General features: G+C 37.4%; 1 protein-coding gene across 1 annotated transcript; it reads right to left on the reverse strand.

The window, feature by feature from the left end:
• Positions 1-266: 266 nt before the first annotated feature.
• On the reverse strand, positions 267-16753 carry Il26 (interleukin 26). The gene is made up of 5 exons (XM_076853081.1): positions 16577-16753; positions 16436-16492; positions 16126-16260; positions 441-506; positions 267-353 (listed from the first exon to the last, which is right to left on the reverse strand). The coding sequence occupies exons 1-5, from the start codon at positions 16751-16753 to the stop codon at positions 267-269; spliced, it is 522 nt and encodes a 173-aa protein (XP_076709196.1).
• Positions 16754-25152: the final 8399 nt, after the last annotated feature.

Raw genomic sequence — 25152 nt, forward strand, 5'->3', positions numbered from 1 at the left:
TTTAAATTAAATTTTTACTATACACTTGTAAATAACAAAATAGAACCAAGATATTCTTTAAAAACATAGAAAATGTACAAATTATTGACAATTTACTTATTTCCAAGACTTTATTACTTTAAATCTCTCTCATCTATTCTGAATTACCTAATTTATTATCAGAAATGTGTACAAAATTTTTAAAGAAGAATGCTATTATAAATTTATTTCTAATTATTATCATTGTATTTCAAAATAAATCAAATCAATGTGTTTGGGCTCTTGATTTACTGAATGCTTTCTAACAGTTCTTTAATCCAGGACAGAAGAATATCCAGTTCACTGATGGCTTTATAGATTCCTTTGTTTCCAATCTGCAGATAAAGTAAAAAATATAAAAGAAGAAGTCTTTCATACTGAAGAAAACAAATCATTCAAAAACAAGAATTTGAAATATTTACCCCATAAAATGTTCTTTTCATTCTGGTAATGGATGTCACCTCTCTAGCTGGTAAAACACAGGATATCTAAGAAATCAACAATAAGTACACATAAAATTGTTGAAGATGCACTTATTTTAATTCTTTTCAGTTGTAATTGGACACAATACCTTTATTTTATTTATTTATTTTTATGTGGTGCTGAGAATCAAACCCAGGGCCTCACACATGCTAGGCAAGCGCTCTACCATTGAGCCATAACCCCAGCCCCTGAAGATGGACTTATAATGCTCTTCCATCCATTCAACAAATGTTTATTGAGCAAGTATTATGTTCTGATCACTGGATATGGTTTCTGTCCTCACAGATCTTACAGTTTCAGAGGGAATAAGATGATAAATAAGAGTACAAAAACGAAAATTTGCAAATTACAATTAAAGCTATGCTTGCAATACACAGTGCTCTGTGATAGAGATTTATAGTAATAACCAACTTTCAATTGGGTGGTTACAGAGGGCTCCTTTGAAATAGAACACTTAAAATAACATCTGAAAAATGAGAAAGAGCCAGTTTGATCTGCCTGAGAAAGCAAGGAGAGGAGAGAGGAAGTTGGGGAAGAAACACAGGCAGAGTGACTTAGAGGGAATAATGTTGCCAAGGCCTGAGCAGGGAAGAGATCAGTGCCTTCCAAACACTGGGAAAAGGAAAGCATGGCTGGAGCAGTTAGAAAGAGAGCTGTGGGAAGTATGGAAGATAGGAGAAGGACAAGAAATGTTTACTTTTTGAAAACTCACCCCCCAGCTGTCATATACAATTCACAGTACAATGTTCAGTGTGGATTATGAGGAGAAAACTCCCAAGAATTTCATATTAATTTCTCCAGGAGTGAGCTGATATTTTGAGAAGCTAGCTGATAGCCTGGTCAGGAGAAGCTGCCAGTCTCCCTTTGTGCAGGTATACTTTTGTGGTAGTAGGAGCAAATGTGACTCCATTTTGTTTTATGACTTCATCCTGTAAACAACCATGCCAAGTAGAAGAGTTATGACTGGAGCAAGATGTTCTTTTCCTTTTGCTATAGAAACCTTTAAGAACACAGAACTACCTAATGGGATATTGTTTCTGTAACTAAGGTAACGGGGCTCTGTTTCTGTAACTGGGGTGACTGGGCTAACTGTGATTGGTTAGGCTTCCCTCTGCTTGATTGCACTGTCCCGCTTCTGTAACCTGGCTTGCATTGGCTAGACCCCCGAACATCCCTTTTGCGGTTTTCAGGCTTATAAGGAGTGCCCTTGCAATTGTTCGGGGCTGATCAGGGGAACAGCTTTATGTTCTGGTCAGCCGCCACCGGTGTGCTTCAATAAAGGCTTGATTCGATTATACATGAGTGGTCTGGAAGTCAGTTTATGAAAACCTGGGACAAAGCTTTAAGTATAACACTTTCAAACCCTATCTGAGGCAGAGATCACTTAGGAATAAAATAGGAAAATACTTAACATTTTCTTTATTCTCCCACAAATTTTTACAGTGTTAAAGAAAAGGGGAGAGAGGGAAAAGTTGGAAATGTCTAATTTATTCACTTAGTTTTTATTCATAAAACTTTGCATTGGAATTGGCCAAGGAGACTTTATAGATTGGTTATTCACAATTTGCAAAAATGAAACTACAATTCAGGTGGTTTAGTCACTCACTTAAGGTCTCACAAGAGGCTGTATCCTAGTGACAAAATAGTGTAGAGGCACATCAAGAAAGATAACAGTTAAAATGCATGAAATGGAAGTGGATGAAGGATAATACATGGCAAAAACAGGTGTTTTTATCCTACAGATCTGATAGGATAGCTAGACTTCACTACCATAACTAAGATAGCTTTGCCTGAAAGGAGGACTTTCTAAAAGAATGCTCTCATTTTTTTTTCAACTTTTTTAGTACATAGTTGCAGTTGCTAAAATTGGGCTACATGACAAAAGGGTTAGTAGCATTATTATAAAAACCATTGAATGACCAAAAATGGCTGAAAATTCAACTGAAATAGACATGATTTAAACTAGAGGCAAATTATTTGTAGTAACAGAATAACTAGAGAACTAATCAAAGAAAAGTGTGAGAAAGTCATGCAGTAAAAAACACTGCATGCTTATCATAGACTACAGCCTATCATTCACTATTAAATCAACACATGTTTATTGCAAACTTGGTATATACTTGGCATACAATTGTGCCTCTGCCATATAGTGCTGCTATATTTCATTCATTTAGAAAAGTACCTTACAGAGAGGGATAAATTATGGACTTGAGGCACCCAGTATATACTGGCTGCCTGAGATTAAAGAAGTTGATAGAGGTATGGCTGCATAATGAGTGGTACTGGTGATTGAACAATTTCATCATTATGATAGTGGGTGCTTTGATGCTGAACTATACCCCCATGCAGGGAATATTGTAAATAGAAAACTACTCACTGAAAAGACACTCACACAGCAGAGGAAGTCAAATCCATAGAAACAACATAGAAACACAGGAAACATGAGGGCCTAAGCAAACAAGACATCTCCAAAAGTTCATAGCTCCCAAGTAACCAAATTCAGATATTGAAGTAGATGAAATGCAAGACAATGAATTATTTTTTAAAAGTTTATTATTAAAGTAATTAGTGAATGAAAAGTAAAACAGGCAATGAACTAAGGGAGAAAGTATAGGTTATGAAAGAACATATCAATTAAAAAAAGATTCTAAAAAATAACTAAACAATTATCATGGTGATGAGAAATTTAATAAATCAAATGAACATTTTAGTAAAAATCTAACCAGCAGATTAGATGAAGCAAAAGAAAGAATATCAGGGCTTGAAGACAAGCTTGTTGATTTAGAACACACAGATAGTAATAAAGAAAAAATAAAAAACTATGAGCAGAGTATTCAAGAGCTCTGGGACAACATTAAAAGACCAAAGACCCATAGATCTTGAAGAAGGACCAGAAATACAGACTAATGGCATAGAAAACTTATTCAGTGGATGAGATTAACATTCAGGTATTTGAAGCACTTAGAACCCCAAATAAACAGGACCAAAAAGAACCACAACCTATTATAGTTAAAAAGTCAAAACAAGGACAAGGAAAGGATCTTAAAAGTTGTGAGAGAAGCACCAAGTGACTTACAAAGGGAAACCCATCAGAATAATAGAAGATTTCTTAGCAGAAACTATAAAGGCCAGGAGAACATGAAATTTATATTTCAAGACCTAAAAGAAAACAACTACTAACCAGCAAAGCTGTTCTTCAGAATCAAAGAAGAAATAAAAACTTTCAGAGATAAGTATAAAGGAATTCATGACTACCAAGCCAGAATTGTGGAAGATAATTAAAATAATCCTTCATTCAAAGAGAAAGACAAAAAATAGAGGTGCAGAAAGAATAAATCACACCAGGAAATATACCTTACAGGCAAAGACATTCACAAACTGAAAGTCAAAGAATGGAAAATGATGTTCCATGCAAATGCAATTCAGAAGCAAGAAGGACTAGCTACTCTGCTATCAGACAAAGCAGACTTCAAACTAAAATGTATCAGAAGAGGTAAAGAAGGAAATTATGTGTTGGGAATAATCAAATAAGATGATATAACGACTTAAATATTGGTGCTCGAAATTGCACCCAATTTCATAAAACATTGATCAATATAGAGGGACAGATGGCCCCATCACAATAATAATAGGAGATTTCAAAAACACCACTCTCACTGATAGGTCATCCAGACAGAAAATCAACAAAGAACAGATTTAAACTATATTATAAATCAAGTGGACTTAACAGACATTAGCAGAATATTTCTTACAACAACAGCTGAATATACTTTCTTTTCAGTCACTCATGGACCTTTCTCCAAAATTAATTCTTCCTTAGGCCATAAAGCAAATCTTATCCAATACAAAATATTGAAATAACATCTTCCATCTTTTCAGATCAAAATGAAATGAAATTTAAATTAATAGCAAGAAAAACCAAAAACTACACAATATATGAATTCAAAAAGATACTTTTCAATGATGGCTGGGTCATTGAAGAAATATTGAGAATGTTAAAATATTCCTAGAATCGAACAAAAATGGAAACACAACATTCCAGAATTGGTGGAATGCGGTGAAGGCAATTATTAGAAGAAGGCTTATGAAGCTATGAGTACCCATCCTAAAAAATCAGAAAAATCTCAAATAATAACCTAATGATATATCACAAATTTTTAGACAATGAAAAACAAACTAATCCTAAAAGCAGTAAAAGGAAAGACGTGTAATAAATATCAGAGCTGAAATTAAGGAACTAGATAATAAACAAAAAAGTACAAATAATCAATGGAACAAAGGATTGGTTCTTTGAAGAGACAAACAAGACTGATAAACTGTTAGCCAAATTAATTTAAAGAATGAGAGAAAAGACCCAAATTAACAAAATTAGAGACAACAAAGGGGATATTACAACAGACATCATTGAAATCCACATGATCATTAGGGACTATTTTCAAAACCTACAATCCAATAAATTGGAAAATCTAGGAGAAATGGATGAATTTCTAGACATCTACAACATACCTAAATTGAACCTAGGGAATACAGAAAACAAACAAGCTAGTAACATGCAATTCGATTGAAATAGTAATTTAAAAAAAAAAAAAAAACTCCCAATGAAGAAAAGCCAGATGGATTCACAGCTAAATTTTATAAGATTTTTTGAAGAATTAATACCAATGCTCCTTAAATTATTCCATGAAATAGAAAGGAAGGGAAAGTATCCAAACTCATTCTATGAAGCCAGTATCACACTAATACCAAAACTGGATAAGAAGAAATCAAGGAAAGAAAATTACATACCAATGCCCTTGATGAATATCTATATGCAAAAAAAAATCCTTAATAAAATACCTGTGAGCTGGGCATGGTGGTGCACCTGTAATCCCAGCAACTCAGGGGGCTGAGGCAGGAGGATCACTAGTTCAAAGCCAGCCTCAGCAATTTAGCAAGTCCCTAAGCAGCTTAGCAAACCATGTCTCAAAATAAAAAGAATAAAAAAGGGTCTGAGGGATGTTGCTCAGTGGTTAGGCAGCCCTAGGTTAAATCTCCAGTACAAAAAATAAAAATAAAAATTTGTAAGCCAAATTTAGCAACACATTAAAAGATTATAATCATGATCATGCTGGTTTCATCCAAGGAATTCAATAATGACTCAAAATTCACAAATCAATAATTTGATATGTAATATAAATAAAATCAAGGACAGAAATCACATGATCATCGCAATAGATGCAGAAAAGGTCTTTGACAAAATTTAATACCCCCTTCATGATAAAAATCCTAAAGAAAATAGTTAAAAGGAACTTTCTTCATCATAATAAAAGTCTGTATATGACAAACCTAAAGCCAACATCATACTGAAAGCATTTCCTCTAAAATCAAGAACAAGACAAGAATGTCCACTCTCACCACCTTATTCAATATAGCACTTCAAATTTAACACAGAACAATTAAGCAAAAGAATGAAATAAAAGGGATACAAATAGAGAAGGAAGAAATCAAATTATCCTTATTTGCAGATGATATGGACCCTAACAGTTCCATCAGAAGACTTCTAGAGCTGGTAAGACATTTCAGCAACATAACAGGATACAAAATTAATATACAAAAGCAGTAGCTTTTTCAATCACCAATAATGAATTGGCTGAGAAAGAAATAAGGAAAACAATTCCATTTGCCATAGTAAAAAAAAAAAAAAAAGAAAAGAAAAAGAAAAACTCTAGGAATGAACTAACCAAGAAGGTAAATGACCTCTACAATGAAAATTATAGAACACTAAAGAAAGAAATTGAAGACATTAGCCACTAGAAAATGGAAAGATGGCCCATATTCATGAAGAGGCAGAATTGATACAGTTGAACTAGCCTACCAAAATTAATCTACAGAATTAATGCAATCCTCGTGAAATTATCAACAGCATTCTTCACAGAACCAGAAAAAAACAGTCTTGAAATTCATTATGGAAGACAAAAAAGATCCAGAATAGCCCAAGTAGCTCTGAACAAAAAGAGTAATGCTGGAAGCATTAAAATGCCTGATTTCAAATTATACAGCAGAGCCATAGAAACAAAAGCATCATGGCACTGGCATAAAAACAGATACATAGATCGATGGGACAGGATGGAAGACTCAGAGACAAACCCACAAAACTACAGTCATCAGATTCTTGACAAAAGTGCCACAAACATGCCTCAGAGGAAAAACAGCCTCTTTAACATGGGGAAAACTGCATATCCCTATGTAGAAGAATGAAACTAGATTGCTATGTCTCACCCTATGAAGTCAACTCAAAATGGATCAAAGACCTAGGTATATTACCAGGAACTTTAGAACTGTTAGGAAAAAAAAGGGGGTGGGTGGAACACTTGAACACATAGGCACAGGCACCCAGTCTCTTAGCAGGACTCTTGTAGCTCAAGAAATAATATTAAATGGCACCAAATTAAAAAGCTTCTGAACAGCCAAAGAAACAATTGACAAAGTGAACAGAAAACCTTTGGAACAGTAGAAAATCTTTGTCAGTTACTCTTCCTACAGAGGATTAATATCCAGAATATATAAAGAACTTAAAAAACTCCACACCATAAAAACAAATAACCTGTTATGGTTTAGATGTAGTGTCCCCCAAAAGCTCACGTGTTAGACAATGCAAGAAGGTTCAAAGAAGAAATGCCTGGGTTATAGGCTTAACCTAATCAGTGAATTAATCCCTGATGAGATTAACTGGCTGGTAACTGGAGGCAGATGGGGTGTGGCTGGAGGAAATGGCTCATTGGGGGACTATGGGATATATATTTCTCTCCCCCCCCCATATCTATCTATCTCTCTCTCTCTCTCTCTCTCTCTCTCTCTCTCTCTCTCTCTCTCTCCCCCTCTCCCCCCCCCTTACTGATCATCATGTAGCAGAGCTGCTTCCCCCTGCCACACTCTCCCACCATGGTGTTCTGTCTCACCTGGAGTTCTAAGGAATGGAACCAACCTTCTAAGGACTAAGACCTCTGAAACTGTGAAACCCCAAATAAACTTTTCCTCCTCTGGTGGGTGTTTTAGTCACAGCAGCAAAAAAAGCTGACCAAAACATAATCCAAACAGTAAATGAGCAAGTGAACTGAATAGACACTTCTCAAAAGAAATATAAATAGTCAAAAATTATATGAAATAATATTTTGCATCTTTAGACCTCAGGGTAATAAAAACTACATGGAGATTCCATCTAACTCAAATTAGAATGGCAATCATCAAGAATACAAATTACAGTGAATGCTAGCAAAGAGAAAAGAATTCTTGTACACTGCCAGTAGGAATGTAAATTAGTACTGCCACTATGGTAATCAGTATGGAGGTCCTCAAGAAACTAAAAATACAACTACCATCTAATCCAGCAATGCATTTCCTTGGCATTAATCCAAAAGAATTACTTTAGAAATACATGCATATTAGCGTTTATCAGCATAAATTCACAAAAGACTAATCACAGAATCAGCCTATGTGTCCAACCCAACAACAGATCGATGAATAAAGAAAAAATATATATACATACACACAACGGTGTTTTATTCATCCATAAAAAAAGAATTAAATTACAGAGTATCATGCTAAGCAAAATAAACCAGACTCAGAAAGATAAGTATTGTATGTTTTCTCTCATACAATAGTAGAAATTAGCAGAGAAGAAAAGGAAAACAGGGATGTCATGAAAGAGGAAGGAAGACCAATAGGGCAGAAGAAAACCAGGGGAGGAAGGAAGGAAAATGAAGGGTGTGAAGTTGAGCAAATAATATTGTATGCATGTACCAATTATACCACAATGAAACACACCATTCTGTATAAAAGTACACTACATGATAAAAAAAAATGCCTCAGGACATACATGATGGCTCATAGTCTGCCAAGAGTCAGAGCAAAGCAAAATTACAATACTATGTGATAACTACTGTGATGGAAACAAAATTACAGCTGGATAATAGAGACAGAGAGAGGTAATCTGACTGTGGAATCCAGAAGGCTTCTAGGAAAGAAGCAAGGTGCATCTTGAAGAATGAGTGGAAGGAGCAAAGAGAAGGAACCAGTAGGCAGACGAAGCAAGTGTTCCAAGTGTTCCAAGAGAGCAGACTATTTAAACATATTTCAGGTTCCAGCTGAGATCCCCAGAAGAACCTATTTTAGTTACAACTCCAACCCTTGTGGCAACACTTCCTGCTGTCTGCTCCCTTCGTAACCCCTATCACAATCTGACACCAGCAGAGGCTGGCAGGAAGCATTTTCAGTGAACTCCATGAGGACAGAGAAATTAACTGTCAATTTTTGGTGAATCCCCAAGCTCTGGAATAGTGTTCATCAAATAAATGCTTGTTAATAATAAATGTTTGCAAAAGAAATGCAAACATCAGCCTACTGCCCCAGCTTCCACAGCTTCCTGGCTTAATAAAAGTTTGAAACATGCCCTAGACATTAGTGAGCACCAGAACTTTGTTTAAAATAACCACAAAAATACATAATACAGTTCTTAATTTGTGTTCCTGATATCTTCATGTGTTTGGGGAAAAAATAATTTTATTATGCTATGTCATGTTATAAACAGATAGCCATTGTGGAAATGAAAAAAATATATATAAGAGCTTATATTTTTTATTTATCTCAGCATACTTCAGATTGGATCACAACCACCTTTCTTTGTTGTTTTGTTAATTTGGGCAGGGTTTCTGTCGATCTTGGTAGCTAAAAGTTCCTACTTGGGGTCATGGTCTTGATTGCCAGAAACGTTTTTTCCCAAAATACAAATGATAAATAAGGGATTAAAGACTAAATAAATGTCATCATTATATCATATGATACTAAATGAAGACTTTTAAGCAAATCTTATTCAATGATTTTTTTTGCACAATTTTTCATGTGAGGTCCTACAAATATTATCCAAGGTGCTTTCAAAGTAACAATTGAGAAAAGTGTGTGGGTATAGCCTGTTTTGAAAAAGGACTAAATAAATAAATACTAGTTTGGCAAAAGGAAAGGCACTAGGACACAACACAAAACTACTGAAACCAAAAAGCCTTATGGAAAAGTCAAAAAGAAAATAACAAAGTAACATTATTAAAAAAAAAGTACTGTATTTTAAAAAAGTTTTCATGAAAAGAGGAAAGAGTAACTAAACTATTAGCCAGTGTCTCTCTGCAAAACCAAATTCCACAGACATTTAATTTTAAAAAACAAATGATAAATATCTAACAGCTAAGTAAATATGTAACAGAAGAGCTCATAAAACATTATTTAATTTATATATACTCTATAACTGGAAGAATGATCTGATATGCATAAGCATAGATAATTTTGCTTGCATAGAATAATCTTAGACCATTACAAAATATTTTTCCATGTTTTAACTAGAGGAAAAGAATTAGAGTTTTCAAAACCCTTATTTACATACAGATATAATGGTAGGGAAACTTTATTGCAGATTTTTAAAATTTCTCGATGTAATTACCACTCAGAATGAGTCTATATAATTTAGCTTGTGAAAATTCTTTACCAAGCCAGAGAGCTGTGCCTCATCATTTTGACAGAGGTATTATATATCATTAACCCAGGAATAGCATTGTTGGCAGAAGTATTCTATAACACATTGAGAAAACATATTTATTAAGATTAAAACCAATTACTCATAATGATTTCTTCATTTTTAAATCAAAGTACTACTGTAAATTATACACATACATGGTAGCACTAATATAAAGTACTAAAAAGTTATTCGCTTATTTAAGAGAACCACTTTCAGAAATCGTTGAGAAAATGTAACTGAAAGTAAATCAATGGTCTGTGTATAGAAAGCAGACAATTTTCCAAAACCATGATATGCTAGGCACTTTGACATTCTTTTGTTTAATTCTCCAAACAACCTCACAAGGAGACTACTGTTATTGTTAAAGAGATGAGTTTTGGACTTCTCAGTTACTGAAAGAATAAGACAAAACTGGTTTCACTTCCTCTTTCTTGCTTTAACAGTTGAAGCAATTGCAATTTTAAAAGTTAAAATTACAAAGATGAAGGATAATTCACAAGTTGGTAAGCTAATTGCAATTTATGATACAAATTATTTTTCAAACTGTTTATAAGAAATAGAAACACAAATATCATATTTGCCAAGACATCGGATTTTAAATGTAATTAGACATAATAAATCTGGAAGATGTGCCTTTCTAATTTCACAATTACTCTTCAGGCTCTCAAAATGCTAATTAAAGTAGATGATGAAATCTTGAAAACTAATGGAAATTTTTTTTCAGTTTCATCTTTGATCACTAGCAATTAGGCAAGTTATTTTATGAATTCAATGAGGCAACTGTTCAATTCCCTTTCAAGTCTGAGAGTATGAGTTCTATAAGAATCTTTAAATGTCTTCTTTACACATAACTTTATTTTAACAATTATACCATCAAACTAACTAAACCAAATTACCCAAATCAAACTAATTGGAAAATGTAATTTTTATTAGCTGCTGCAAAATGTTCAGAATGTTACCAGAGACAAAGAGATGGATATTCAAATACAGTGGAACTGAGGACTCTGGCCCTTGGAGTCTATCATAACTTTCTAGTGTCGTATGTATCCTAAGAGTGGCTCAAGAAGATGCTAATATAAGAGGGCCTGCAAAGATGCTCCAAAGGCAGGTGGTTTAGAGAAATCCAAAAGCTTTCACAAAAATGTTTTTTAAATTAAACCATGAGTTAATAATTAAACAGAGAAAATGACAACAAAAGTAACAATTTGTTAGACATCATAGGAGAATATTAGAAAAACTAATCCTTTATCTCAAAAACTGGTAAACAGAGAACTAAATATTAACCTACCTTTCTTATATGGTAAGTAACTAAAAGGTAGAATAGTGGCCACAGACTAAAGTGGGATTATGAACAGAAAGTCTACATTCTTTTTCTAATTTGCAAAAGGATCCGCTATAGGAGTAGCCCTGGTTATAAATATGAATGGACAATTCTTGAATAATTAGCAGAGACTACTACTTATGGATCAAAATTTCCTTCTCTTCTTTCTAGCCATACATGAGACAACATTTCTCAGGAATCTTTGCAATTATTTATGGCCATGTGACTAGTTCTTACCAATGGAATGGGATCAGGATGATACCTATCATTCTGGAAGCAAAGCTTATCTGAAATGGATAAGGCTTCTTCCTGCTCCTATCAGCCTGCCACACACTAAATGCAGACAGTTCAGGAATGGCACAGCCATAATCTAGAAGAAACCTACATCCCTGACTCATAATGTAGAGGAAAGTGATTCCATCCAAAAGCCCTGACTGTACCTTCTACTTGAGTGGGCTCCTATGAAATAAAGGCTGAACAGGTGAAGTCACCAAACTTTGGGGGCATATTTGTTACAATTAACATTATCATTCTAATATCAAAATTAGTACATAAATGTATTGACTATGGAGAATTCATCATATATGCACATATATACACACATATATGTATATCAGTGTTAAATATTATTCATAAAAATGTTCATGCTCAGAAACATTCAGTTCTTATGATTTTTTTTGTCCCCTTGTCTCCTTTCTCTCTGCTATTCCATCTCTAATTCCAAACTTGGAATGGAGACAGAGAAGCCCTCAAAATGAAGAACTTCTTTCTTATGAAGACAGCATTAGAGCTGGTCAACTAAAAGTAAATAAGCAAATGAAAATAAATTCAACTAGGTTACTTTACAACTTGGCCATTTGACAAAATGTCCTGGAACAGGCACATGTAACATTTTTGAAATATGTTTAGAGAGGCAAAAGGATTAGAGGAAGGAAAGAAATAAAAAGAAAAAAAGTGAAGGAAAGAAAGGAAAAAAATATGTAGTCCCACTCAGTTGATGACTACCCACCAAATATAAATCCATAACATCTCAAAAGATGGCAATGATTCATTTCTTTGCTTTTGTCAAATAGTAATGAGTGACAACACTATTTGATTTCAAACTACACTACAAAAGCAATAGTAATTAAAACAGCCTGGCATTAGCTTAAAAACAGACTCATCAACCAATTGAACAGAACAGAAAGGCTGGTAATGAATCCAAGCATGTAGTCAAGCAATTTCCAACAAAGGTGCAAAGCACATGCATTAGGAACCGGACAATGGGCTGGAGATATAGCTCAGTTGGTAGAGTGCTTGCCTTGGCATGCACAAGGCCTTGAGTTCAATCCCTAGTACCACAAAAAAAAAAAAAAAAAAAAAGGAACAGGATAGTCTTCATGGTATTGGGAAAACTAGATATCCATATGCAGAAGAATAAACCCCAAAAGCACATGCAAAAAAAAAAAAGCAAATGGAATTACATCAAAATAAAATATTCTGTACAACAAAGGATACAACAGAGGAAAGAAAACCTATGAGCTGGAGAAAATACTTGCAATCCATATATCTTACTTTTTTACAATCCATATATCTTTTATTTTTTTACAATCCATATGTCTTATAAGGCATTAATATCCTTAGGGCAAAATATAAAAGGGTCACAAACAACTTTATAGAAAGAAAACAGATAATCTGATTTCAAATGGGCAAGAGACTTGAACAGATATTTCTCAAAATATTGTATATTGATAAAATGCTCAACATCACTAACCATTAGAAAAGTGCAAATCAAAACCACAATGCATGTGTGTCAGAATGGCCATTAGCAAAAAGACAAAGGATAACAAGTGTTGGCAAGAATGTAGAGAAAAGAAAATGCTTTTACATTGTTGATAGGAATGTAAATTAGTAAAGCCATTATGAAAAACTGTATGGGAGTTCCTCAAAAAACTAAAAATAAATCATCATATAATCCCATTTCTAAAAATGGGATTACCCCCAAAATTCTGGATACTCCAAAATTTCAAAATAATATGTCTAACAGATGTTTGAAGTCTTATATTCATTGTAACACATATGTGTTCATCCATAGATGAATGCATCAAGAAAATGTAGTGTATATACACACGATAGGATACTATCCAAACTTAAAAATAATTTTTGTCTTTTGTGACAACATGGATGAAATTGGAGAACATTATGCAAAATGAATTAAGCCAGACACAGAAAGACTAAAACACAAGTTTTCACTCAGATGTGACATATAAAATAATCGAACTCAAAATAGCAGAGAATAGAATGGTGGTTCAGAGGCTGAAGGGGAGTTGGAAGGGAGAGGATGACACAAGAGTGTGAGGTTCAAGTTGACAGGAGAAATACATGGTTATCGTTTTTTACTTTGAGATATATTGCACGGTAATATTAACATAGCAAATGATAATGTCTTATACATTTCAAAATTGTTAAAGGAAATCTCAAATGTTTGCCCCTCAAAATTTGGTAAGAGGCAGGAGAACAAGGAAAACCAGAGTCCCGTGGCACTTGGGAAGGTTGATGCGATGCTGTGTTCGAATTCTACCACAAGGGGGTGCCAGCCGCTAAGAGGTGCCACAGCTCCACCCTGGGGTGCATCGTTGAATCTGAAAGCAGCATCTCTATTAACAGGTTGAAGTCCCTTTGGAGGAAAAACTGCTCAAAAACAAATCAGGGAAAACCAGAGTTGCCAGACAGATTCAAGTTTTCAGAATTTTCTTCCAGAAAATTGCTTGGTTTGGGTTATGGCTATCATTATGTGTTTAGCTATTTGAGCAATGAAATCAAACCAATGACAAAATGGATTGGCCAGTTCCATATGACCACATACATGTCCGGTATCAGGCAAGGATTCCTGTAGTGCTTTGCACTTAGAATAAGGAAAATTAAATATCCTGGGTAGTGCCCTGGAGAGCACCCACAGAGGAGACTAACAAAAGAAGAACCCGAAAGAAGTCTTTGGTATTAAACCGGTTTAAAAAAAAAAAAAAAGACCCTCAGGTATACAGATACTACAATGGGAAAGACTTTCTTGTCCTTTTGGGTGACTCCACCCTGGCCTACAGTGTCTGCTATGGGCCTCATTATTTCCCTTATTCTCCTCCTCTTCACATCTTTGTTGGCATAAGACTCTAACTGGGAGTGATAACAACATAATCAGCTGGTGGTAAATGAAATGTAAAATTACATAATTTACATGTAGGAGACTATTTTTAATTATTCACTGCCTTAATAAGATGAACTTATAGGTTAAATACAGAATAAATATAAGGTAAGTGACCACCTTTCCATTATTTCAGGGATGAGGACTGACCCAGAGCACTTTCTCTGGGTTCTACAGAAAGATACCAGGTTGTAGTTTTTGTGTTTTGTTGTTGTTGTTGTTGTTTGTTTGTTTTTGTTGTTGTTGTTTGTTTCTTTTTTATCTTTGTTGTTATTTTAGTGGAATATACGAGTTTATGAAAAACTATTCAGTCCAAGTCCCAAGGACATAAACACAAAACCAAAAGAGGAAAAAGAGAACATAAATGTGTTGAAATTTTTTAACCTAATTGATCAGTTCACACTCAAAATACCTAAATGCCTTGGCCTTCTGCTTGAGAGCCATTGGTTAAGGACATCCTCCCTCTCAGAAAAAAAAAAAAAAACCTTCCTGTACTCCCCACAGGAGAAATTCAACTAACACTGCAAAGATCCTGACTCCCCCAGCCAGCATTGATATTTTGTTAACGTGGGTGGGTTTCTGTAGGAATTCAGTCACTTTTGCCTTGTTAATTTCCTATTGCTTACTGTGAACCATTCTGAAGCTTTGAATAATCCAAGTATGAAAGAAGACACACTCCTTCTTTTTAGATTTTGACTGAGACTATTTTTAAAAAAAAAAACATATATCGCCTGGCACAATGGTGCTTATCTATAATCCCGGCAGCTCCAGCGGCTGAGGCAGGAGGATTGCAAGTTCAAACCAGCCTTAGCAACTTAGGGAGACTCTAAGCAACTTAGTGAGACCCTGTCTCAAAATTTAAAACAAAAAGGGCTGGGAGTGTGCTCACTGGTTAAGCGCCCCTAGGTTCAGTCCATGGTACCAAAAAAAAAAGCATTCATACAACAATTAAAACATAGATATTTGGGCTGGGATTGTGGCTCAGTGGTAGAGAGCTTGCCTAGCATGTATGAGGCACTGGATTTTACTTTTAGCACATATAAAAACAGATAAATAAATAAAGGTCCATCAATAACTAATAAAAAATTTTTAAAAACATAGATAATTAAGAAAAAAGCCATCTAAAAGCTCCCATCATCATGATACAAAGAGACATGGAGAGAGAAAAAGAGGAAGATGGAGAGATGGTGAAAAGACAGAAGAGAGAAAGCAGCCTAGACTTAGTGCTTGTCACCAAATTGGTGCTCAAGAAATACTTGCCAAGTGAAAGATGAAATTACTTGGGCATTGTATAACAAGGGAATGATTACAAGGTGAATATTTACTTGAGGACCATCCCATGTTATTTCAGCTCTTCTCAACATGCCCTATGTGCTGTTCTTTAAGAATTAATAAATAGTGCCGTCATGAGCTGTGCCTGGTTCTTTGATGCTATTTCCTTGGTGATGGACTCTCATTTTGGACTCCAAGCCAACAATCAGAAAGTCCTTTTTACTCACCTGCTGGTATGGAGACAGCTTCCCACATGCTGTTTTTAGGTAGTTTTCTAGGTTCAAACTCACCACATTTGCCAGGCATACTTACACAGTGGCTCAATTCCTGCCGAAGGCTATGAAAGTCTTCCACAAAGTCTATTTCCTTGCAAATTTGTAATTGGAGTCCACCAAAAACATCTTCCATGAAGAAGGACAGAAGCTGTTCCTGGAATCTGCAGTTTTTCTACAAATAAGATACAAGAAGTTCATAATTTATAAGGTATGAATAGTTTGGGTCATTTTTTTTTTAATGTCACTGAAACATCCCCCAGATTATTACTTAATGACTCCGAAAAAAAACAAAACACAGGGCAAAAGCATTGAACCAGTAGAACCTAAAAATGAACTTCCCATCTTACCATAAATAGCTTTTTTGTTTTCTTTTTTAATAATCGTATATTTTTTATGCGGTCTTCCTACAATAAAATAAAGCAAAATCAGTTGTATCCAGGATTGCAGTGTCCTTTAGGTCCTCCCCTCAAGCAGAACCTAATACTTACTGGAATTGTTGCTTTGAGCCAGGCTGCCTTGACATAGAAAGTGTCGACAGCTTGGGACAGCAACTCCCTTGAGCGACAAGGTTGGGTGAAGGAGGATTGAGATGGCTTGTGCTTGGCAATAGCAAGAGACAGAGTGGCACACAGCAGCCCGGACCTCAGCATGCAACTCACCCACATCTCTCTCCCCACTCACAGCAGCCACAGCATCATGTTGGTTAGATTAGAGGATGACCTACTTAAAGCCGCCTACTCAATGCAATGCCATGAGCGATGATTTACAATTTATATACAGGACAATCAGTTAATTTTGCTTCATAATCAAAAAAGGTTGACCGCACCATCTGTAGTGTTATGTAAAAGTTCATTTACCAGCAAGATCTGGCCCCCATTTCCAAAATAAAATTCAGAACTTCAGATGTGTATCACAACAGATTGCATTATTTCAAAAGTCATGCCATTTCAATAAGAAAGCACGAGCTCCAAGAGGCTGTGTGATTATTTGTTTTAATCCTCATAGGCAGATCTTCTTTTTAAACCAGAAACCCTGAAAATTTAACCAATGGGCAGAAAGAGCAGTCCTGTGAAGCTTGCTCATGACCCCAAGTGTGTTTTATGTCCACCTCTTACAAATCTTTCAGCTGGCTTAACCTCTCACCCAGAAATCATCAACCTGCTCCTAGTAGCAAGACTTTTCCTACCCTGAAAACCGTAACTCCCCTAACATTTTCAAGATTTCTTTGGATCTGGACTTGAGATAAGGTCTACAACTTAATCTTTATCTTTATCCAAGTTTATCATAGACTTTTCCTCCAACTGCATGTCCAGTAAAGTGAGACTCCCTTGAAGAAAGGGACTGTGTTAGTTAGCTTTCCGTCACCATGACAAAAGACCTGAGAAAACAACTTGAAGGAGGAAAGATTTATTTTGCATCATGATTTCAGAAGTTTCAGTTCAAGGTCAGCTGACTCCATTGCTTTGGGCATCAGTCAAGGCAGTCAAACCACTAATAACACAGTCTCTTTCTTCCAGGGAGTCTCACTTTATTGGACATGCAGCTGGAGGAAAAGTCTGAGTAATGAACTTGGATAAAGATGATAGAGCACCTATTAAGTAATAGAACTTATGATGGTGGTAGGAGTGTGTGGCAGAGGAGGCTGCTCACCCCACAACAGCCACGAAGCAGAGAGAGACAGGCGGGGGGAGAGAAAGGGAGGGAGACTGGGAGCAGGCAGGGGAGAGATCAGAGAGCTGGGGACAAGATACCCTTCAAAGCCATTCTCCCAGTGATCCATCTCTTCCACCTAAAGTTCCCACCACCTCCCAATGGTGCACCCAACTTAGGACCAGGTCTGCAACACACAAGACTTTAGGGGACATTCCAGGTCCAAACTAGAGCAGAAACTATATCTTTTCATCTTTGTATCCTCTGTATCTACCATAGTGCCTCATCTTAAGAATAAAAGCACATTTTCCTCATCATGAGGTGCTATCATAACTGCTTTTTTAAAAAAAATTTATTCCATGCAAAAATTTTTCATGAGGACCTGCCTATACAAAGAACAGTTCTAAAGTTCTAAGTACTAAGGGGCTCACAGGAGGCTGTTCCATGAACCCCCATCCTCAATTCTGTCCCAGTTCTTCCTGTAGTGACAAGTAAGGTTCATTTTGGATAGCAACCCCAATGTAAGAGATGGGCAAAGCCCAGGGTCATATACTGAAAAAGCAGAAGTAGGTCACCAAGTCCTACCAAGAATAGAGTTAATAGAGCAAGAGGACACATCAACACTGGGAATTTGGTTGTAAGAGATTTATCAAAACCAGGCAGAGTCAATAGTAAGCATCAGAACCCAAGACTAAATTCTAAATCAAGGCAAGCAGGCTGGCAAAGGAGCAGGAGAAAGAAAGAAGAGGTGATCAATCTAAAACCTTATGAGTATTTTCTATCATTTCTAAAGTGAGAGGATCCCTTTGAAGATTGCAAGACATACTTTACTTTATTAAATGACATAAAGACTATTCACAAAGAATAATAGTACAGACAGCAGGATGGAAATGCCATGTGAGATTCACTGAAATTTTATAAAAATTCAGAAGGAAGAAGTATTTTTGACTGGGAGAGGCTGAAAGGGTGGAACATGAAGTGGCTGGGGGTTTTTGAGAACAGGAGTGCTAGTATTCAAGGTTCTCTTGGAAAAAAAAAAAAAAAGTGTGAACTCCAGGAATCCAACGCTTGCATGCCTGTGGGGGGGGGGGGGGGCGCGTGGGATGAACATGAAAGCTCTGCCAGACTTAATGTAGGACGCTTGTGGTTAAACTGCCTGTGTTGTCACCAACCCCCAAATCTGCCAACTGCATAGCCTACTGCCATCTGTGTGGTACAATCAAAGGACCACACAAAAAACCTCCAGGAGCCACATTCTGCCTTGAAGGCCAAGTGGGATCCCTGGTGCGTCCCAACAAAACTTCTGTGCAATTTGAATTGCTAGTATTAATAAATGAAGATGATGTGGGTTCTGGCTATTTTTTAACCTCTGGAATTTCATTTTCCCAAATGACTGTGTCCCTCAAATCATCGTCATTCAAAGATTATACATATTCCAAGAATGCCTGTGCTTTGATTTGTCACCACGTCTATGACTGAAAACTCACTCTGTGGATCATAGTCATCATCTGGGCCAGCAGACCTGCCTCATTAGGCTCCTTTAACAGTCAACTTGACCTCAAAGGATAAACAGTGCATACTACAAAGGAAACTCAGCACACGGGGCCTGAAGGCCATTTCAAAAGGGAGTCCCCAAGTGGAACTTGTACATAGTATCCTTGTGGCAACAATTTAAAAGACAGTCCTTTGCTTATTGGGGTATATGTTTACTATGCCACTTTCACAGGTTTCTTGTACAGAAATGTCTAAAAATTATTGTTAATTACAAGGAGATGTGACTTTGAAACTGATCCACCACTCACTAGCTGTGTGGCCTTGAGGAAATTACTAATCCTCTCTAAGCTTTAGTTTTTGCTCTTATTAAAATGGGACAATAAATATACCTACTTCTGGTAATTTTGATAAACAAACAGAAATTGCAGTAATACAAACATAAATATCCTCAGTGACAGCCATAGAAGCACTCTATAAACCGTGGCAACTGCATTATTATGTCAGGCAATAAGTAATAAATGCATGTGTAATACGTAGAAAAATGTTGAAGTCCATCACAAGGTTTCAGAAGCTGTGGGAAGCTTTGGTTGAAGAAAGTGAGAAGTGATCCACAGTCCAATATTTCAGAGTATGTAGGTGTGAGGATGTAATTACTCTCACTTACTTCCAGAGGGCAGACAAGGACCATCAAGTGGATATTTTAGGGCTGCCAATCCTGCATAATGTACAGTGAAAACACAAACAATTGATCTGCCCAAAATCATAGTGAGTGCTCCAATTCCCAAATACCAGCATGGCAATCATTCCCTTTAAAAATTAAGTTCTGTCCCACCCAAAAGAACACAAGCTACAAAGTCCCTGATGGCCCAGCTTGTCCAATAAGTGAAATGATGCACCAACTGGCACAGCACAGCGTGTTTCCAGGCAACACCACTTCTTATCTGTTTTCCTCCTATGGAAGAAAACAACAACAAAGAGATCCCTCAGTTACTTTTTCCCTTCATTTTAATGTCTCTGAAATCATAATATGTCTTTTAATCCACAGAGACTTTAACTGCACCCCCCTAGTCTGAGTCCTGTCCCATGCAGTCCCAAACCTGCTCATATCCAGTAATGATGTAATCACTTCAGTTGAACTTTGTGTATACAGACAGTTGCTAGGCAGATGTCCTCAGCGAAGTGTTTTCTGCGTGAGATTGTCTTGGTCTTTGCACAAGGATGTGGTCTAACAAAGCCTTTTGAGACAGTTCTTATTACTAAGCATATGAGTATTAGAGCCCCTCCTTCAGACCCCCTGGATTCTTTCACTTATTTATTTTTGTTAGCATTTGACTCCATCTTCATTCTGAAATTTTTCCCAGGGATGGAGGTACTGAGATGGGTATGAAAATAGGAAGTGGATGATCATAGCAACCCTCAATATAAAGGTAACATTTAAGCAATAGCTTGAATGAAGTAAGGGAGTAACTATGATGATCCATGTTTCAGTCCAAAGAAAAAGTCAATGTAAGAGCCTCAAAAAGTGCCTGTTCAGTACAGCCTGGGTGGCTGGACTGGATGGAGGGTAGTAGGAACAAGAGAGAGGATACACAAACCAGATCACACAGAACATTTTGGGCTATTGGCAAGACTTTGAATTATATTCTATTATATGGGAGTTTTGACAAGAGAAGCTCTGTCATTTGATTTATATTCCTTAAAAAGAAAATGGGACTCACATGTCCATCAATGAATGGAGAGAGAGGCCAGTTGCTAGAAATACATATGGAATATCACTGAGTCATAAAAAGGCTGATACAGGCTGCAACATAGATCCACCATGAAGGCATATGTCAACTGAAAGACACTAGACACAAAGAGCACGTATTTATAATTCCATATATATGAAACATCAAGAATGGGTTAATACCTATAAGAGCTAGAAGGAGGGGTTAATGGGACCTAACTGCTGATAGGTATGGGGTTCCCTGTGGAGGTCATGAAAATGCTTTGGAAGTAGTTAGAGGTGGGTTGCACGACAACATGAATGTGCTAAATGCCAAGGAATGATTCACTTCAAAGTGACTAATTTTCTGTTATGTGTATTTCATCTCAATAAGAAAGAAAGAGGTAGAGGATGAGAAGGGGAGGGGAGCTGTCTGGATGCCGCTGCTGATGCCTCAGGAGACAGAGAAGCCACATTTGAGTCCACACCAAGCCTATGTCACATCTTGATGTGTCAAGCTTATCCCATCTCTCTACCCAGCCTTATCTGAGGTCCTGGCACCTCTCTTCTTATATAATCCAAAAGAGCATTTTTTTTAAACAACAATGTAGGTATAAGCTTTTTTAATAGCTCTAGAAAAACATTTTTTAAGAAGAGACACTTTCTCATCCAATGATTAAAGTCCATTTAAACAGTTTTTTAAAGGGGAGATTATGATCCCATCGCTTGCTTGTCTTTTGAACTAGGAACTGGTGGAATTGAGAGGGGCCTTGAGCTTCATATGTGGCAACTGAATATCCACAGGCTGGTTGGGGGAAGGCAATTTTTATTTCCTAAGATACAGGACGTAACTGAATGCTTCCTACTATATTTGAGAAGATTATTAGTCCTTAGAGCACCAGGTATCGAATCTGAGCTCCAGAGACATTTAATCACTTGCCACACCAGTTTATAAGAGGCAGGAGATGGTGCATCCAAGTTTGTGCAACTCCAAAGCCCATGTGTTTCCCACAATCTGTGCAGCCTCCCACCACACTGCAAAGCAGGATGCAGGAAGGTCTGAGACTGTGGCATAGTCTAGAGAATAAAAGATGGGACAATGACCTAGGGGGAAAGGAAGGGATGGGACAAGAAGAATAACACCTAAGGAATAATAAATTGAAATTCTAGTGGTGCTGTCAGCCTCTTGCACAGACATTATAACAAATACCTAATTTTACACAGTATTTCAAAAGGTACAATGTTACTTGGCCATCCTAACACTTCCATAACCAGGTAGAGGGGGTCTTGTTTTCTCTTGTTTAAAAGTGGGAGGGCCAACACTGGAAGAAGTGACTTGTCCAAAGGGGCACAGCCAGGAAGTAGCAAACCTAGGCCTCAACCCAGCTTTGTCAATCAACAAACCCAGGTGTATTAGCAGCATTCTATCTTGCCTCTGGTTCATAGGTAAACTTTATTTATGTATAGCCCCAAGATATTATTGGGATGGTCTGAAAATAAATCCATCTTTTAAAAAATGAAGTGTTGTACATTCTCATAGCTATTATGCAGGATCAATTCGCACCATAGCTTTGGTGGTTGTTCATCATTTTCAGATTTGAAAACTGCCTTCACATATATTGGACAATCATTCTCTGGCAATGAGAGACACAATTCCTTACAAGGTATGAAGAATGTAGCACCCTAACTGTGATTTCCAATATAGCAAGTCAGAAGCAGATTTCCCAAAATGGTCCCAACAAAGGATGATGGGAAATAGGCCTCCACTGCCTCTTTGCCCTCAGCCCAGCAAAAGAAAAGTGGGGAAAAGATGATCAAGGCACCAATTCAAGCTTCCTCCAAGTCTGGTCCAAGCACACGTAACTTTAAAAAAAAAAATGCCCTTTCTATCTCATTTTCTAAGTGCATCAAGGGTCATTGTTCAGAAGTCATGACAATGAGAGCCCTAGAAATGTGTGTCTTCTCCCTCAAAGCGTACTAGCTATGGTTCCATCTCTTTGGTCTTTTGTCCTGGGTGTGGTCAGCAATAAGCACCTGACGGACTCTACTTGGGCTGAGCATTGCATCTGAGCCTGACCTTGCTGGACAGTAGCAATGTGACTTCTCCCTTAAGGACTCACCCTCACATCAGAGTAAAGACCTCCGTCCTGGGTGCAGAGAAACACACCTGTAGTCCCAGCCACCAGGGAGACTGAGGTAGGAAGATCACTCAGGCCCAGGAGTTTGAGACCAACCTGGGCAACTTGAGACCCCCATCTCAGAGACAGCACCAAAAGCAAAGTCCCTTCCATGGTCTCAAGACCTACCTTGTTTCTCCTCATTGGCCCCTTGTCCTACTCTACCATCTTGCTCCTCACTCCAGCCAGGGTACTCACCTTGCTGCTCCTCAAAATCACCAAGCAGGCCCATTATAGAGACTTCACGCTTGCTATTCCTTCTGCATGGGTTTTTTTGCCTCAGATATCTGCATATCCAACTCTTTCAACTCTGTCAATCCTTTGTTCAAGTATCACCTTTCCAGCAAGGATTTCCCTGGATTCCTGTCATGAACTGAATTGTGATTCCTTATCCACCCGAAATTCATGTAAGTATTAACCCCGGGGATCTCAGAATGTGATTGTGTGTGAGATAAGATTGTAGACGTGAGGATTAAGTTAAAGCAGGTCATTATGGTGGACCCTAACACAATATGACTGACATCCAATAACAAGAGATCAGGACACAGGCACAAAGCAAAGACCAGATGAAGACACAAAGAAGGTGGCAGGGTAGAAGCTGAAGAGGAGGAGGAACCAACCCTGCCGGCCCCTTCATGTTGGACTTCTAGCTCTCAGAACAATGGGAGGATGCATTGCTGTTGCTTAAGCCACCCAGTCTGCAGAGCACTATCGTGGCATCCTTGGTAAACTGCTCAAATTAGAATTAACTCCTCCACCATTCCCCCTGTCTCTTTTTTCACTTTTATTTTTTCCCAAAGCCTTTATCATTATCTCACATACATGTTTTGTCTATGATTTTTGCTTACTATCTCTTTTTTTTTTTTTTTTTGCTAAAAACTAAGCTCTATTAGAGCTGAGATTTCTGTCTGCTTGTTCACTGCTATTATACCAGTTCTGAACATGACTGGCACATGGTATGTGCTCAGTATGAACTGTTGGATTACTGAGTAGCTCCCCTTGTGGTCATCATAGAAGGCTCTGTGAGGAGAGAAAAGACCAAAGGGCAGTCAGGGCTCTGAGGAGGAAGGGGCAGATGCAGGCGCACTTGACATGAAGATGCTAAAGTCCGCTTTGAGAGGACCTGTCTGGACGCCTCACTTCAGAGATCCACTGGGCAACCACAGACAGTTCTTCATCTTGGTAATGTTGCCTAAGGGAGTCACAGAACCCACAGTGGGCATCCTCTGCCCTGCCTTCATCTTTGTTTCTTGTCTTTCCTCTGCATTTCTAACAAAACCAAAAGGGTAGGAAGGTCAGATCAGGTGAGCATCTGGGCAAGAAAGAAACCTTAAGGACAGCTCTGCCTTAGCTGATGCTCATGACTCCTTTTTGTTCTATCTCTTTTCTCTCATAACTTCCTGCCCAGCAGCTCTTCTCTTTTCCATCATGAAATGCATCTGTATTTTTGTTTTCGTTTTGTGTTGCAGGCCTGGGTGCTCTCTGATGATGGAAATCAACTAATAAGAAGACTCCTGTGCTTCCTGCAATGCTGTCTGGATGCTCATGTCTTTCAGTGGTTATATAGAGAGGGGGGGAGGGAAAGAGAGTATGAATCTTCTGGGTGCCAGGCAATAATTTAAGCAATGAACAAAATAGAATAAAATCCTTCCCCTCATGAAGCTTGGGTTCTTGTAGAAAACTGATCAGCCTAGGTTCCAGAAAACAGAGCCCGGGGATGAGCTTGTGTGCTGCTGCTTTATTCAGGAACGTAAGGGTGGTGGAAAAGAGAAATGAAGTCACGGATGGAAAGCAAGTTCACGTCAGGGCATGAATGGCTTGGTCATGTTTTACAAAAGGATGCAACCTGTCTCTCGGTAGTGGAGGACATTTACAGATAGACCGTGCATAAATACCATGCCTTGGGTCAGAGCAAGGGAAGGAGAGAAGGGATGGGAGTTATATGCCAGCTTCCTCCTGTGAAAGTGAGTCCCAAGGGAAGTTAACTCTCACATCTCTGGATTGCCTGACCCCTTAAGTGGCCAACAGAAAGGCAGAT

Source organism: Callospermophilus lateralis, chromosome 4, assembly GCF_048772815.1.
Source record: "Callospermophilus lateralis isolate mCalLat2 chromosome 4, mCalLat2.hap1, whole genome shotgun sequence".
Lineage (NCBI taxonomy): Eukaryota > Metazoa > Chordata > Mammalia > Rodentia > Sciuridae > Callospermophilus > Callospermophilus lateralis.